Source organism: Grammomys surdaster, unplaced genomic scaffold (genome assembly GCF_004785775.1).
Source record: "Grammomys surdaster isolate TR1022 unplaced genomic scaffold, NIH_TR_1.0 126063, whole genome shotgun sequence".
NCBI classification, from domain to species: domain Eukaryota; kingdom Metazoa; phylum Chordata; class Mammalia; order Rodentia; family Muridae; genus Grammomys; species Grammomys surdaster.
The window spans coordinates 484,352-502,906 of NW_021620873.1; the positions used below are offsets into that span (position 1 = coordinate 484,352).

The window sequence follows — 18,555 nt, forward strand, 5'->3', positions numbered from 1 at the left end:
TCTTTCCAGACCCTCCTCCCCACTGCAAAAGGTATTTAACCTCAGGCCTGTCCTGAGAACATGTGTTACAGCTTCATCCCCTTTCCACCATGACAATAAATGCTTTAAGACCCAGAATACCTCTCCTCATTGGGGCCCACTGTGGGGAACCATGGAGAAAGTCTCCAACTACCAAGCCTGTCTACAAAAAAATTCAGGGACAAAAATGGAGCAGAGACTGAGGAAATGGTCAACCAATAACTGGCCCAACTTGAGACCCACCCCATGGGCAAGCTCTCATCCCTTACACTATTACTGGTACTCTGTTATGCTTATAGACAGGAGCCTAGCACAATTGTCCTCTGAGAGGTTTTACCCAAAAGCTGGCTGAAACAGATTCAGAGATCCATAGCCAAACATTGGACAGTGCTCAGGGAGTCTTATGGAAGAGTTGGGAGCAAGAATTGAGGGCCCTGGAAGGGATAGGGACTCCACAGGAAAATGAACAGATTCAACTAACCTGGACCTTTGTGGGTTCCCAAGACTGAACCACCAATCAAAAAGCATATGCAGAATGGCTGGACCTAAGCCATCTCCACATATGTAGCAGAAATGCAGCACAGTCTTCATGTGGGTCCCCCTTCACCAGGAGTGGGAGCTGTCTCTAATACTGTTGTCCATCTGTGGTTCCCATTTCTCTAACTAACTTGTCTGACCTTATTAAGAGAAGATGCACCTATCCCTGAGGAAACTTGATGTGCCAAGGTGGAGGAATACCATTGGGGGCCTTTGTCCTCTCAGAGGAGAAGAGGATGGAGAATGAGAGGAGAGAATGTGTGAGGGGCAGACTGGGAGGAAGGGGCAGCCATCCAGATGTAAAGTGAATAAATAAATAATGAAAACAAATGTTATAGGATGAATGGGGATTTGATGAAATCTCAAAGATGTGTAAAGATAATGTTGACTTTAAGTAATTGCTTAAATAAATATTTTCTATAATTAGTTAAAAATAAACAACAATGGAAAAACTTGATATAAGGTATTTAAAAAATAATCTAGACACATCCCTTTCACAGAAAAGTAGTATAAAATATGTACATAATCAAAACTATAAGATTCTCAGGGAGGTGAGGAGATGTTCCCACAGGTGAATTACTCATTGTACAAGCATGAGGACCTGAGTTCAGATCCCCAGTGTTCTCAATCAAACCTTAGGCTCCACCCAAATACACACACACACTTAGAAGAAAACATAGGATAAATTTAGGTGACATTGGGTTTGGCTCTGAGTTTTTAGAAGTATCAAGTGCATTATGATCTATAGAAAAGGAAAGTTTGATAATTTGGGCTTTATTAAAATAAGAAACTGCTTTGCAGAAGACATTTTAAAATAAGTTACAGGATGGGAGGAATGTTATCGCAGGTATATAAGTCTTTTAAAATTCAACACAAGCAGAACAGTCTAATAAAGAAATGGGCAAAAGATCTGACCAAACTCCTCACCAAAGAGGAGAAGCAGATGCCTAAAAAGCCCACAGGCGTATTGAATACCTCAGCAGTGAGGTGTTACAGCACACCAATTAGAATTCCTAAACTCTGAAACTCGACATCACCAAATGCTGCTGAGGATGTGGAGCATCAGGAACTAGTCTTCATTCTTGGCAGAGATGCAAAATGACAAGATTGTTGTGGAAGTCGATGAGTACTTCCTTACTAAAGCAAGCACAGTATTTCTGTGTGATCTGCATTTGATCTTGGTAGTTTTCAAGTAAATCAAAATGTATGACCACATAAAACAATGAATTCCCAATCTTTATACAGACTTATTTATAGCTAACAAAATACGGAAGCAACAGAGATGTCCTTCACTGGAGGTGGGAATGCTGTGTTACAGCAAGTGCACCCAGACTGTGCATTGCTATATAATTGCTTAAGCATGAAATGAAAGGGCTTCCCATGCATGGAAAGAGCCACTTTACATGTGTCTACACAGCAGGAAGCAAGCCCATGAGGCTTGGACGTTGTATGACTTAACTCTAGACTGTTTTGAAAAAGTCAATAAATGAAATCAAAACCAATAAAAAGATTGGTATTTTCTGGTGGCTGGAGCTGAAGGGGGAGAGTCAAGAAGGGATAACCAGCTGCTGGGTGGGATTTAGAAGGTGAATCTATTTCATATAATGTTGTAATGACCATGTATCTGACAAGTCTATCAAATGCGCATCTCAGGACCAAACTCTGATATGAAGAATCAAATTTGGTTAAAAATAATAAGTCATCAGTGGCTTATCAATGCCAACGAAAATACCACAGTGATGCAAAGCACAAACATCCAGGGGCCTGCCTACACTGGAGCGGGCGGCTCAGGAAGGGGGGGAAGCAGTTTCTCTGTAAACATAAAAGTGCTCTATAAATGAAGCCCATTAATTTTTAAAAGTTTATATAAGAAAATATAGCTAAAAATTGAAAAGCTATACCAGGGCTGACTGGTTTTATGAGGTTTTTAAATGTTTGGGAACAGCTAACGCTTACATTACTCAAATAGTGTTAGAATATGGATAATTGAAAAATCTTTTAAATTCTCTTTCTTAAACAATTAGGAATAAATGAAAATTCTACTTAAAAATAAGCCAGAAATAAACAACAATCCCAGTAAAAATGAATTCACGAAAGGAATGCAGTCGTGTGATAAAATAATAAAACCCCAAGTTACAAAAAAAAGATGTTATTCTCTAAGTTCCAGAAAGGAACTGTATTGGGGGACTGCAGTCAGGAGAGCACCATGTCACATCTGTTCAGGAAGTCTGCCTTTGGCAATTCACCATGCATACTAACACTGAAGACATTTTGAAATTCTACAGGAAAGAAGCCTGGATTTGGTCTAAACCAGTTCTTCAAAGTTATTTGACAGGAGAACACTTGGTTTACTTTATGTATTACCCGTAAGTAACTAAGGATAATAACATTACAGAACTCATCACTCAATGCAGATATGTTTCAAGTTGCCTTCAGCCCTGTGAGAAGACTAATGCTTCAGGATTCCCTGATCATAAACATCCAAGCCTGTTACCTCACATGGAGAAGAGGAGTTGAGATTGCAGATGGGATGAAGTTGCTGATCAGCTGCTTTTCCAATAAGACTGTTACCTAGAATTATGTGAAAGGGTTCAGTGTAGTCGCAGGTTCTTTAAAAATGGAAGAGGGAGAGCGAGGGTGATGACTCAGTGCCTATAGTGTCCACACAAGTACGAGGACCTGAGTTCAGCCTCAGCACCCATACAAAAGCTGGACCTGTGGACTTATACTAATAACCCTAACGCTGGGAGGCAAAGACAGTGGATCTCAGAGGCTCAGTGCCCAGCCAGTGTCGCAGAAATGAAGTGTTTCAGGTTCAGTGAGAGGCCATGTCTCAAAAATTAAGAGGGAAAGCCTTCAAGGAAAATACCCAACATGAACCACTGACCTCCACACCTGCACACATAGGCATGTACGCATGTACACACAAGTCATATGGATATATATATATATATATATATATATATATATATATATACACACATACTATATATATATATATATATATATATGATTTATTAGAATGGCTTGCAGGCTGTGATTCAGCTAATCCAATGATGAGATGTCTACCACTGGAAAGTCCAAGAATCCAGTAATTGTCCAGTTCATGAGTCTGGATGTCTATGCTGGTCTTCAGTATACACTGGAATTCCTAAGGAGTAGAGTTTAACGCCAATGAAGAAATGAACTTTCTGGTGAAAGCAAGGGAAAGCAAGCACAGAGATGTCTCTTAAAGAGGGGAATACTTGTCTTCAGATGATAGGAGAGCCTTGCTCCAAAATCCCCAAAGGATTCCTCCATGAACCTCTAGGGCCCTACCAACGGCTCCAAACAGCATCCCTGTCTGCTCAATCACATAGTCAAAGTGATAGAGAACTCTGCACAGCAGGTTGGACCGACTGAACAGTCATCTCCTGTTCCTGGCCCCACTCAAAGCTAGCAGCTTTGGGTCCTACTTTTAGATAAAGAACTACAGGGAACTAATGACCAGTGGGAGGAGAATTAGCCTCTCCCAGGAATGAGGCCCATTATTGGATGCCCAGAGTGGTCAGTCCTTTAAAGTAAATATGCACAAAAAACAAAACACACACACACACACACACACACGGAAAGGAAACACATTGGAAACTGATTCTTTGCAAGCTTCTGAAAGGATGTATCCCTGTCTTGGACTCTAGAGCTGGAAGATAATAAAGCTATGCTGGTATTGCCACTGGGCTTTCAGCAGTTGGTCTAAGTGGCTAAAGGGAATAAATGTCTCCTCTAAGAAAAGCATTGCTTATTTTATAATTAATCTTACAGGATAGACTATGAAAGAAAAAAACTGAACTTAGCATAAAGTCAAATCCTCAGGACCTGTAGGGTGTGGCTGGTGTCTCTGCTTTGGGCTGTGGTGTAGTAGAAGGGGGTTTGTCTGTAGCCTTAACATCTGTGCCATCATGGGAAAACGGTTTTCAAGCTGTCTGATCTTTCACCATTTTGCTATGAAATGATTGTGGAGACTTTTAGTCAGGACTTGGAAGAACTTGGAAGCCAGATTGAAGGCTTTGAAGCCTGGCAGGCATCTTCAGTGGCTCTGAGATTCTTGGAGTTTTTGTCTGCTTCCTCTGCTATCAATCCCGACTCAAACCATCCTTTCCCTCCTCCTTTATGCAGCTCTTAAAGCATCCTGACAGTCAAGCCCCAACGCATTCATTAGAGAATTCTAAAGAGGAAAACACTCTTCTCTTCATTTTGCTCTGTATCTGTGTGGTTCATGGCCACACTCACCGACAAATCCCTCATGGGTAATCACTGTTCTTGATATCTTATGTGAATTCTAGACATATCTAACGAAGTTTAAGACAAAAGTCAGGCACTCAGTTTACACAAAAGGTGACATTTTGCATACATCGTGTTGCATCTAACTTTATCACTTAAACACTTATCTTGAAAACTTTTCTCTGCATTTATCAGTTCTTTTGTTATGTTCATTTACTCCACCTGTGTAGTGTATTTTTTATTATAACTGCCCATAATTGACGCGCCACGGCTTCGGTAGCGACCGGCTGTCCTCTGCTGCTTGAGCGGCGCCAGCACCTTCCCTAGGAGCTCGCAGCAGCCGGCTGGCCCCTGCTCCACTGTAACCATTGCGACTGGAAGGCGGTGATCAAAAATGCAGATATGTTGGAAGAGATGCAACAGGACTCGGTGGAGTGCGCTACTCAGGCGTTGGAGAAGTATAACATAGAGAAGGATATTGCGGCCTATATCAAGAAGGGGTTTGACAAGAAGTACAACCCCACTTGGCACTGCACTGTGGGCCGGAACTTCGGTAGTTATGTGACACACGAAACCAAACACTTCATCTACTTCTACCTGGGTCAGGTGGCCATTCTTCTGTTCAAATCTGGTTAAAAGCATGGTCTGTGCCAAACACCCAGTGATCCATCCAAAAACAAGGACTGCATCCTAAATTCCAAATACCAGAGACTGAATCTTCAGCCTTGCTAAGGGAACACCTCGTTTGAATCTGTTGTGTTTTGTACAGGGCATCATTCTCTGTACAAGTTTGTGGTTATAAAATTAGTAAAACAGCTTACATTTGTATTTATTTTCTAGTCCATACTTCTGTACTCCATTTTTTTCTCCTTTAGGTCATTCCTTTAAAAATAAATCTGTTGGAGATGTAAAAAAAAATAATAATAACTGCCCATAACTTAACCTTAGGGGAAAATGCTGTTGACTATTTTCTTCTCCAAACAGTGATAAAGTGAATTCTCTCATGCAAAAATATTTTTACATCTTTGCAAATAGATATGAAGGAAAATGTACCAGAGTACTATTGTTGGGTCAAAGTGCTTGTACATTCTGGCTAATAGATATGGGCAAGAGAGGTAAGAGCTTTCCTCAGCTGGACTTTATAAAAAGGGCCTAGTGATAAGCATACTTCACAGACTGCTTTATAAGACCCAAGTAGGTGTGTGTAAAGCAGTTAGGATGAAACACATTTTACCTCTCATTAATGTCTACATTAAGCAATATCAGGTAATAAATTGCAAAGGGATAGTGATAAGATTTTAATCTAGAATACTAATGTTGCTATAAAATTCCATAAGTGCTAACCTGGGATCAACACATACAATACTTCAATAACTCACCTGATATGCAAGTACAAATCCTCTGAAGTTAGCATATTTATGTGTCAATTTGATTCTAACATATTAAAGTGGGGTTTGCTTTAAAATGTGCTAACTGCTTGTTCCAATTTATACATATATATATATATATATATATATATATATATATATATATATAACTAATGTGGGACTTTAATTCAAACAGCCCAGGTTAAAAGTTGTCTAAGAAAGAAAGGTAGCCTAGTCATTTCGGGTGTTTTATAGCCATTAGCATGGGAAAAGATGTCTTTCAACTTCAAGAGACAACAAACAATTCAACTGGAAAATAGTCCCAACTTAAAAAAACAATCAATTCTCCACTGGAATAACTTCTATCAAATAATTTGAAATTGCTAAAATTTACACAATCACCTTACCTTGCATATTGATACATATTGATACATATTGCCTTGGAAGAGTCTGTGCTATAACAATTGTTATTATAGCCATACAAAGGTTAGTATTTACTTCTATGCTATTGTCATGTGCTGCAGTTTTGGGATTCAGAAAATGTATAAAAATCATACATATATAATAAAACACATATAACTAGAATTAGAATCTTCCCAAATGTCCCATTTAGTACTTTCATTTAAGTTACAAAAGGAAACCGTGTGGTATTTTGAAGACATCAGCCTGGGGTTTAAAAGTCACAGTTAGCACTCAGTTCACTGCAGAAGGTAGAAAAAAAAACATATTGGAAAGACTGAATGTTTCACAGATCTTGCAGCAAGAATTACAATCAGCTTTTGTAAAGATCTCCAGAGGTAACTTTGTTAGCACATCTACTTTCATTGGGTGGCTGCTGCTCTCTGCTGCCATCTCTAGCCTTCTTCCAGTAAAACAGGTTCTTAACAAAATTATATTTTTATACAGTTTTGAATGCTACCATGAACCTTCCTGACTCCTGAAACTTCCACAAGTTAAAAGCAGTAACTTTATAAACTTCAACACAAATAATTCTATAACAGAAAGAATATCGGACTGCGGAATAGCCAGTGACCAGAGTCACCTGGCTACACCAACTACATTTTTGGCAATGTGGCTATGTTACTTTTGCAGGGCAACTATGTTAGCAGCTTTTCTGCTCACTGTGACCAGAAACAGGAGCCAGGAAACAATTTTAGGGAGAAGAAGGGTTTTTTGCTCATGGTTTGAGCCTTCTTTAGGTAAATGTTAATCTGAGTATCTATGTGCTTCACTATGTTTAATTCTTGCTTTCAATTCATTAGGTGACAACATACTGACAGAATTTCTGGTCTTATAGTACTTCTAGACTTTTTTTTGAGGAACAAACAAGCTGTTTTCCACAGGAGTGAATGTTTTACTTCCCTACCAGCAATTCACAAATGTTCTCCATGTCCCTGTAATACTTGCTATCGTCTGTCTTTTGGATAGTAGCCATCTGGGTGTGCCTGGAGATCTTGTACTGCTGTTTGAACACAATCCTTTATAAGATGCAATTTCAATGCATCATGATGATGGAGTCCAATATCACCTAAGCTCAGGGAGAAGCTGTGCTACGCCACGTGGTACTCTCTGTTTCTTAGTACCACCAGCTTTTCTGGACTGTGCAGCCTATGGGTGAATCATGTCTTCTAGAGGACAGAAAATCATGCTGCCGCTCATATCCAGAAGGGATACATGGCTCATTTTCTTTTCCACAAGCTCAAACAATTCTGTTACTCTGTTCTCTTATCAGAGCTGAGATATGGCAGGAAAGCTATGGGCTGACAGGGGTAGGGAGTAGCAATTACCAGGTGCCAGGTTACGAGTTAAATATAAGATAACTGAAGTTGAAATTTCTGGTTTCTTTTAGAGACTCGGTGATATCGTGTGATGTTCTTCTGGAAACTGTTATGAGAGGATGTTTTGCTGAAGCAGACACTTGAGAGGATATTTTGCTGAGGAAGAAAGATATTTAAGAGGACATGTGATGTTTGAAAAGAGTATAAGTAAAACCTAACAGACAGTGAGTGACACTCTTGCATTGGTTTGCCTTGCAACATTTCACTTGTCTTTGCTGACAACACTCTTGCGTTAGTTAGCCTTCAAGACTTCACCAGTCTTTGCTGATTTTGCTTGGGGTGACTTTGTACAGATAAATGGATCCTTCTCGTGGTATTTTGGATGCCTCTTGCTGCTTTTGTGGACTTGTGACAATTCAGCAGAACCTTGAGGTTTCTTCTGGTTTGAGCCACTGCTATTGAATCGTATTTGGTGTTGGCTATTGGACTGGACTGCCAATACTGGTCTCTGTTTGGAATCACAGGCCCACATCTTTTGTTTTCTATTAATTTTTCTTCTCTCACACCTTTGGTGATATACCATTGGCTAGAAGGGAGGCTGAAGCATTTAAGAACCCTAATTAAAGTAGGTTTCAAAACAATCTAAGGCTACAAATACCTAGCTAGCTTTGAATTTCAGAAAAAAATAACAAGTAAATACTTACTTTGGGTATTTTAATTTGTTTACCATTAGCACTGGAAGTCTGGCCCCTGGAACTTTCTAGAAGCCAATGCATCGATACTGAGTTTTAACCATTCAGAGGGAAGTTCTAGGAAGGGCTGTTGTTAGTGCTGTATGGTACAAGGCTGCCTCCATTCCAGAGATGATACAGAGCCCTGGTAAAGCTATACTTAAACTGATGAGACCAAAGAACACTAATAGGCATCCAAAGATTATCTTCCATCTTTGTGTATCTTGATCAAATGATATACAGTTAGAAAGGCCAATCTAAAGTCGTGAAGATTTGCTTAGGGTCTTATATATACTATCAATGAGATTTTAATGTATCTATTCACCACAAAAAAAGTGGGAGGAAAGGGGATGAAGGTGGAACTACAAAACCTACCTTTAGCTCCACCTTCACAGCTCTAGTCCATTTGCCTGCATTCCACCAGTCTTTCCCATCAAGGAATATTACCACTTCTTGATCTCTTCTCTGAATGTTATACTGTACCCGCATTTCAGCTGTTCATACGTAAACTTGTATGTATATGCCAGAGTCCACAAGTGAGGGAGAACATGGTTTTCCTCTTTCTGAGACTGGGTGACTTCACTTAATATTACAAGTTACAAGTCCATCATTCTCTTGCAAATTTCATGATTTCATTTCTTTTTCTTTTGGCCTGAATAATATTCCATTTTGGCACTCATTTTGTGACCTACAGAAGTGGCAATTTAACCAAAGTTGTTTCTCCCAGAAACTGATCTAGGAGAGGCAAAACTGGCAGTCTCAGGGAAGACATTACAGTAGTAGAGCAGTCGATGCAGGGACAGTTGTGGCTAGCTGGCTTCAGCCATTTCCAAGTTGAACAGCTGAGTGGTAGAGGGAACTGAGAGCAGAGAGGGGCAAGACCATTCCCAGAGACAGAGAGAAGCTACTGTTATTGAGAATTAACAAATTCCCATGAAACCTAGATGGACTTTGGCATTCATGCTCAAAATGATTCCCCTTGTATATCCTTCATCCTTCTCTTACTCTGCTAGCTTGAGAGAGTTCTATTTTATCCAGCCATGGTGAGAGCTCAGGTTCACATTATTAAAACCCTAGTTACATTCATAAACATCAGATGTATATTGTCACAGAAAAGAGAATTTCATGTAGTGGGAACACCAAAGAGCCTGAAATCTGGAGATTCCCCATTCCCTCATTGTGTGACCATGGGCAAAGTTCCGGCCCACCCTGAATCTCAGTTTCTTGGTTCACAGTATAAGGATAATTTTGCTTACAATGTCTATCTACTACATGGGAGGAAGATAGGTGCAAGTTATAGATCAGAGTGTTTTAGAAGATTTACTAACATATCAATACAAGTCATCATTATTAATTTTTTACACGTGACCAGAATCGAAACAGATTTATAGTTTGGCCTTTGTACTGGTATCATTTCCAAGGGCTGTTCAGGGAAATCCATTGAACATTCTTAGACATGCTAAGGCTGACATGGGACCAGAGGTCACGTGACCTTATATCTTGTTTCTTACCTAGCTTTTAAGGTGTCTGTGGGCAGGAATTCTCTGACACACATATGTGCTTCTTGCTTAGAACCAACTCAATACCGATGCTAGCAAATAATTGCCGACGGCATATCTGTCTGGAAGGAAGGAATGTTGGAGGGGGATTGAACATCCTGGAAAGCTTCAGCTCCTGTGTGTGTTCTGGACACTTCAATTATCTGTGTCTACTCTCAGGATAACTGAACAACAGGAGAGGTATTCTTTGCTCATATCTTTATTGGATGCAGAGTATGAGTGTGGCATGGATACCTTTCACAGGTGCAGCATAAGCAAAGTGAGTATAACTGATGCTTGCAGCTGGGTGGGTGGTTGTCTTGAAGTCTCAGTGCTCATATGTTTACCAGTGTGACTACACCTAGGATACCTGCACAGTACGGGTTAGGAGAAAACAAAGTTCCAGTGGTTTTGTTACTGTTGTTGTTTCTGCTGTTGCTGCTGTTGTTTTGTTTTGTTTGTATGTGAGGCAAGCAAAATGGAAGGTCTAAATTTCAGTATTTGGACATTTTAAAATGCATTCTTCCATTATGGAAGCAAACTGAAATATAACAGTAAACATACCATCAGGCCGCCCCCACTCCCACCCCGGCCCTTTAACCAGGACAGCTGGCCTGTGCAGCAAGAGCTTCCAGGATTTTGAGCCATGGCATGTCAACCATCTTGAAAGGGAGTTGTTTTTGAGAAGGGTAGAGGTTGATTTCTGCTGTTTCTCATTTACATGGCTTTCAAAGAATGACACATCCATTAGGGACTTGTTGTATACCTCCATAGATATGCTGGGGTGAAGTGTAACCTCAAAAATGCTGGGTGTACAGCAGTAGTCAGTAAACGGTGGCCATCAGTCAAATTTTCCTGTCAACTTATTGTCCAGATAAAGTTTTATTGATCGTTCATTTGCTTATTGTGTATGCCTGCTGCTGCTGGCAACAGCTGAGCTAGTTATGACAGAGACTGCCTAAACTGCAAGCCTGAAATATTACTATGAGGTCCTGTACAGGAAAAAAATGCCAGTGCCCATAAGAACTAGAATGTAAAGTCAAATGTGTGATTCCATGTCAAGTTATTAAATGTTTCAAGACTTCATATAGATCTACTTTCATCTTTGTCTTCTTTTTTCTTGTAGTCAGAGTTTCACGATGTACTCCAGGCTGGCCTGGAATTCTCTATTCTCCTGCCTCAGCTTCACAAAACTGGCATTAATCTTGACTCTTGATTGCATTAATACTTTAGATTATTTATAATCAAGCCTTAGTTCTCTCTCTTCTAGAATGGGAAACTAAAGGTACCTAGTTCACTGGGTCAGGGTGAAGAAGAAAGCAATGAGCCAATGAAATGGCCTACACCTGAGGTCCTAACCAATGCCCTATACCCTCTCCAACAGGAGGGAAAGATGCAGGAATTAGTGGATGCTAAGGTGGTCAGGGGCTGGAAAGGCAACAAGGCTTCTTGTGGGAGGAGTGAATGTTTTGAAGAGAGTGTGAGGGCTCCCAGCCTAGGATGCTGTCATCCACAGCCACAGGGAGGTGCTCAGCCAACCCCCCACTCTTCCCAGTGAGGACCCCACCCCCAACTTGAGCCACATCTCCACCATGTGTTGACAGGCTAGAGCAGGTTTTGCTTGCTAGTTATTCACTTGACCCAAAGAAGTAAGTGCCTCTAATTTCAATCTGTGCTTTCTATCACTAAGATAAACTCGTAATGATCTGCCAATAAGACGCAATTATAGCACCTGCTGAGGTCAATATTCAATCAGCAGCCCCATTCTGAGTGCTGCTTCGATCATTTGGTCAAAAATTTCCTTTCTTCAGATGCTTTGTAAACCTGTGATTGATCTGGAGGTTTAAGGGTTTACAATTGGGGTGTGATTTCATTTTTAATTCCATTTTTAAGTGGCACTTCACACTCTGGCCAAATAGGAGTCTCCCTTGGGAAACTCCCAGGCACAGGAGACCAGAGCTGACTTTCTTTACAGACCTCCTAGCTTCCTGTATCTATCCAGGCAGAGTCAGATAGATAGGATGGATGGATGGATTGGAAGAGAGTATATGCCCAAGGTTTTGAGAGAGATTAGGAAGCCAACCTGGCAAGTTCCTAACAAATGTGTTTTTCTGATCAACACTTCGGTTCTTAAAGTGATACAGGACTCAGTGCAGGATAGCTTGCCTCACACCTGCAAGGGTCCCGTACCCCACACTGAAATAGACAAGTGAAAGAAAATGCTGTTCTTTTTCTAGTCTTCTCCTGTGTGCTTACTTTGCCCTGTCTGCTTTTGTCTTTCCCCTCCTGCTTTCTTAGAATTTCCTCTGGAAACTAGAAAGGCTGGCCTTTTCTCTCTTTTTTGTGGTACTCAAACAAACTAGTGAAGGCCTTGTAAATATCCAAATCAAACCATTGACTTTTGCTGCAGCCATATCCTTGGAGCAGCAGCCTCGATTGTCACACTAGGGCTCTGTCTGGTCCCTAGGAGTGAAACTTGGCTGAGAAGATGAATGGTATGTCAAGACTGTAGCCCATCGAAATGAAGAACAGTGTGCCATTGAGCCTGGGTGTCTAACTGGTTCCTAATCATCGTAGAAGGCCACATACTTAGATCCCCTGCCTCTTCTCCCTCTCAATCTCTCCTCTGCTTACTCCTCCTGTCCTTCTCTCTCTTTTTCTCCATTTCTCTCCCTGTGTAACTAAATTTACCTATAAATTTAACTTAAGCTAAATTCAAAGATAAACTTTCCCCATGGGTTTTGATCTAGATTCACGAATCAAAATTTACAATGAGAGAGTTGGATAGTACCTTTTGCAGGCTTTTCTGTATAACAGAGATTTTTCTTTTTTGTTTTTTCTGTCTAAACTTTAAATATTTAAACTTGGTATGATAGCACATACCTTTAATCTCAATACTCAGGCTGAGGCAGGTAGATCCCTGTGAGTTCAAGGAAAGCGTGGTCTAGATGGGAAGCTCAAGCACAGCCTGAGTCCTTCCACATCAATCATTAACCAAGAAAACAACCCACAAATTTGTCCAAGGGAAATCTAATGAATGCAATTTCTTCATTGAGGTTTCCTCTCTCCAGATGTATCTAGCTTGAGATAAGTTGACAAAAACTAACCAGCTAGACACTTAAAAAATTAGTAGCAGAGGAAGTTAGACTTGGAAGTCCAAGGTAGGGTCTGTGTTGAGCCTCTTGGTACAGTCTACATGATTGAGAATAAAGGGTCTTAGCTTCAGCTTCTCAGCTCCAAGATGAGGACAGGAATGTCTGCTGAGCACAGCTCACTCTCACTCTGGACAATGGGAGGTGTAAGCAAAGGATCCTGTGGGCAAAAACATACATGTCCTATTGTTTCCAAATTTTAAAATACTCTCTCCTTTCTATGTAATTACCCTTCTCTTGAAAGGAAATGATCCATGATTTTCCCATGCAAAGATCCCTGGGTGGAGGCGGGAGACAATATTTTTCTGCCTCACGTAGGGTCTACAGCCCCACCTCTCCCCCATACTTAATAAAGACTCTTTAGACTTCTGGTCTATTGGTCACAGAGTAAATGCTCTCATGGGCGCCTGTCATTGCAAGGGGTAAGTCCCCAAGAAAGCAAACTAGGAACTCGACCTCTCTGGGGTTGTTTTTATTGTCCTCAATGTTTACTGGGGAACAAATAAGTAATCCATTTTCAGGGTATCTTTTGTTTAAACTTGTATGTTCATTTTGATGTTTCTCCCATCTTGTTCATTCACCCCAATTCACACAGTTGCTCCCTCTCTAAAGGGCAGAGGACAAGAGCATTTTCTACCTTAAAGAACACAAAGAGAACTTATTGAAAGTCAACATTGGTGTGTCATCTGGCTCTACACATACTCTCTCATGTAATGCTCAGAGCCGAGGTTCAGTAGGAACATCCACCTCGTCCAGGGTCATACTGCTAGTGATTGGCTCACTCATTATTAGATGAGCCACTGGTTACTATATTTAGCACAAAATTAAAGGGTCTTTCTTTGAATCAAAGAGCATATCAAATGGACTGAAGAGACAAGCCTGCCAAATGTTTGTGCCATGTAGCCTAGAGACTCTTCTATGTAGGATTCTGTAGACAGGCTGACAAACAGTCCCACTACCATCTCCTTTGGCTGTAAAACTCTTCTGAATTCTACTGCAGGGGAATGTTTTCCAAAACACATGCTGCTTTAGCCACTGTTAGCTTCTGGTGCCAGCATTGGCCCCCCCCCCCCCCCCCCGAATACCCTTGCTAGAGACCCTTGCTTAGCTCCTATAAGAAGCAGCATTTGAACAGGCTTTCTTGTTCTCTTTCAAATGCATGCGCTATCAATTACATTTTATTGTAAAGAAATGGGAACTCCCATGTGTCCATTGTCCTTGTGCTATGGTATTCTTTTGTCAGGGAGCACTGGGGCCCATTGTTCAAACCCCTCTCTTGTTCACATTGAATTCTTCATGATGATGCATATTTATTATATGCCATCCAGATTTTGAGTCCTGTTTACTGGGATTTGGGGCAGTTGCAGAGGATAGTGATTCTGCAACGACATACTCAACTAAGGCTGCTTCAAATGAACCTTGTGTGTCTGAGTGGGATTTTCTAGTGCAGATGCTAAGGGCAGAGAAGAGTGTTCACTGCAAGGATATTAATCTTCTCTCCCAGGGAAAAGCAGCAATGAGATGGATCACTGGGTGTTTACCTAGCACAGAGCATGTAGCCCACACTCATCTGTCTTCTATTCAACCTCCTTTCAGAGAAACATTATGGGCTAGCCCTGCTCTTGTGATGGCAAATATCACCAGTGACAGCTTCGCAAGTGGCCTTAAGAGCTTGTCAGGAAACTAATCAATGTAGCTCCTCACAAAGGAATCTACTTGATCAATAGCACCAAGAAACCCCAGACCTAACAAACAGATCACATAAGAGCTGTCATGATCAATAGAAGTCACAGGGAAAATAAATTCTTAGGGCTATTTCAATGAATATATCATAAGTGCTTTGTGCTGATAGCTTTTTTTTTCTCTGAGAGTTTCCCAAACACGTCAAAGCAATAACGGAAGAGACTGTACACAGGCAGCCACAGGTTATCTCACACAAGGACTTGAGACAGGACACACGTGCAGGATTCACTGAGAAGAAGTAACTCTGATTTTGAAGGAAACTTACTTAAATGTGTCCTATTTATTTCTCACCAACTAGACTGTGAATGTGTTCTTGGTTGAGGTTTGTTTTGGCATATCAGAACTAAGGCCATGACTCCAGCATGAGAATACCAGTAAATTCATTTTGAGCTCATCACCACTCTTCAGGTTTCTCATGAGGCACATGCTATTAAGCAGAGGTCAACCATCCAAACATCTGTCTCCCCAACCCTCAGGGTTCTTTCAGAAACTCTACATGTAAATCTAGTAAGCTTCCATTGAAAACAGTTTGAAACATAGAGGTTAGGAGATGCTGAAATCATTGCAAATTCAAATTTACTCATAGAAGTAACAGTAACACATTAAGATATTGTTCATCTTTTCTGGACTCTGAAATGTATGTCAGTTATCTTGTTTCTTAACAAATTGCTCCATGGTGTAATGATTTAAAACAATTACTACTTTACTTATAGTTGAGTCTATGAATCATCAGTTGGACAAGGATCAGAGGTGGGTTGGTTTTCTTTTTCTGCATTTGACTGGGGTAATTTGTCTTCAGGGACTTGATGGCCCAACAGCACTCATGTCATAAATGGCCACAGTCCACACCTGGGAACTAACCCCGGGCTCTGGGTTTCCCTCTTTGCATATTTTTTTCCTTTTTAAATGTGCCACCCTGGGCCTTTTTGGATTATGGTACCTTACTGCAAGAGGATTGAAACAAAATCAACTAAGACTTTGAAGGCTCATGTAGATGGATTTTAATCTACCTGTATTACTGCTCTGACTGGAATACAGACATGCCCTTAGAACACATATTCAATCCCAAACAATGAAGGTAAAATTAGTTTGTAGATTGAAGCACCCATGTTTGAAAGTGATATCTAATTTAGAGGCAGACTAAGGGATGAATCAGAGAAAGATTTGACAGAACAGGATATGCCCAACTAAGAGAGAGCATCATCAAGAGACGAAAGGAGAAAGGGCAGTTTTACTGAGACAGTAATATAGAGAGAGGTTACAGAGAGAGAACAAGCTACACCCAAGTGAAGACAGAATGAACCAGAGAATGAGAAAGAGCCAGAAGGTAGAACATTTTGCAAAGGTAGTATGACACCAGGCAGAGCATTTCAATCAGCAGCTGAAAAAATCCAGTTTGAATTAGTGTGGAAAGGAGTTTTAAGCCAAAACAGCTGAACTGACAAATCAGCTAGTAGTTCAGAAAGAGCTAGAAAGGATAAGTGTATTCAGCAGTAAGACTCATAGGCTTAAAACATTCTAGGCCTAGATAAACAATTGTATAGAGACTAGAAGCTTCCGAACTAGGCCTAGGTTAGCAGAAGGAGGCACTAAGCCTCTGTGATGACAATTACATCAGAGGAATAAAAGATGCAGTTACAACTCACTTCAAAAGTCACACAATGCTACACCACTATATTTTAGTCATCAGAATGAGACACAGGATGAACCCACATGGAAGGGGAGGAGATAGGCCCCAGTTCTGGCTGAAGCAGTAGCAAAATCACATTATAAAGAGCAGAGTGGAAGAGATGAAAAGATAACCCAACTGTCTTCACAAAGTTTCTCTAACTCTCCTTTCTTCTAATTCCTCCCCCATGATCCATTTCAATCAAAGAACCTGACTTTCTCTGGCCTGCAAATGAGCTTTCATGGAAGGAAATGAGTAAGAGGAGAACAAGTGAATACTGAGCGCTTTCTGTTTAGAGGATCACGACTTCAGAAGCAGGAAGAAACTAGGCACAGTCAAGAAGCTGGAATAAGCCTTGAGTCATCTCTTCCACAGGCTGTGGCTGGGCTCATTTTGGAAGGAGAAGCAGAGAGATGGGCTCATATCACTAGAAGAGGGGCCTGCAACAGGTTCTCAGATGGTCACAACCCATTGTCATGAAAGAGACAAAATAGGTCCCCTAGTGTAAAACATAAAACTGCGAACTGCAGGTGCCATGAGTCAAAAGGGAGACAGAGACCTGTGTGGAGCAATGGCAGACCAAATTTCTGCATGATTACAAAATGCAGAGGACAGTAGGATCCTTCCTATGATGTTTCTAAGGGACCAAAACCTTGTACCTACTTCCCCTTAGCCAACACCTACATGTGACCCTGGGGAGGGTGTAAGGGCTGATATGGTTGAGCTATAGTCTCATTATCTTGCAGAGAGAGAGAGAGAGAGAGAGAGAGAGAGAGAGAGAGAGAGAGAGAGAGAGAGAGATTTGATGTTTGCATATCTTGGTGTGTTGGTTATTGTTACATTGCTCTTGTTACATAGCACTGTCTCATTTCGCAACAATGGGGAAGATATGGGGGAGTCCATGACAGCAGAAGCCTGTGCAGGAAGCTTCTTCCATCATGGTAGACCAAGAAGCAGAAATAGATAGGCCTAAACCACAGGCAAGGCCTTCAATGGTTCATCCCTAGTGACTTTTTTCCCACCATCTAGGCCCCACCTCCTAAGGTTTCCACAGCATACCAAAACAGAACCATTGACTGGGAACTACATGGTGTGGGGGATATTTCAGATTCAAACTACAGCATTTAGTTAATTTCATGACGCGATCTCTCAGGCTGTACAGAGGAAGGATCTTGTAAAAAAATGATCCCAGATGAATTCTGGTAAAAAGCACTAGACAAAGCTTCTTTGGAAGGAAATGCTTGGTTTTATAAGTACCTGCAATTTGGTGTGTGCTTGCTCTTCTCATTTAGCTGAAGAAGAATTAGATTCTTCTAGAACCCAGGGGTGAATATTGACCTTTCCAATCTACACACAGGATGACAAAGCAGACAGTGTTCATCTTGTGATAACAGGTCCAAAAGTTCAGGTCATGTGTTCTTCATGCTCATTTAGTTAAATTGAACAAATATTTTTGAGTATCTGTTATGGACCAGATACTGTGGAAATACAATGACATTGAAAACAACAACAACAACAACAACAACAACAACAACATATGCTTGACATTTCAGTGTTCAGTGGTCTAAGAAGAGTTCCTTAATGAAACCTCTTAAGCTCTAGAAGATGAGCCTGTGGCCTTAAATGGATCTGACTAACCTATGGAAGGAAGTTACCACAGAGTTACCATAGGAAACCTTTGAACAGCACTTACTATGACCTTCCCAGGACAAATCAGAGCCAAGTGGCTCATCTCTGGCAAGCACTGTCAATTTTTATCTAA

At 40.8% G+C, this 18,555-nt stretch overlaps 1 protein-coding gene across 1 annotated transcript; it reads left to right on the top strand.

The window, feature by feature from the left end:
• Positions 1-1,646: 1,646 nt before the first annotated feature.
• Positions 1,647-5,633, top strand: LOC114610874 (dynein light chain 1, cytoplasmic-like). The gene is made up of 2 exons (XM_028755512.1): positions 1,647-1,706; positions 5,143-5,633. Exons 1-2 carry the CDS (start codon positions 1,647-1,649, stop codon positions 5,449-5,451), a joined length of 369 nt encoding a protein of 122 aa, XP_028611345.1. The 3' UTR covers positions 5,452-5,633.
• Positions 5,634-18,555: the final 12,922 nt, after the last annotated feature.

What these genes read in the sequence shown, in the direction of transcription:
- LOC114610874 (XM_028755512.1), top strand. Translation starts at nt 1,647, where the DNA reads ATGCAAAATGACAAGATTGTTGTGGAAGTCGATGAGTACTTCCTTACT. An exon ending in TCCTTACTAAAGCAAGCACA is followed by an intron (nt 1,707 to 5,142) that starts GTATTTCTGTGT and finishes CACCTTCCCTAG; the next exon opens with GAGCTCGCAGCAGCCGGCTG.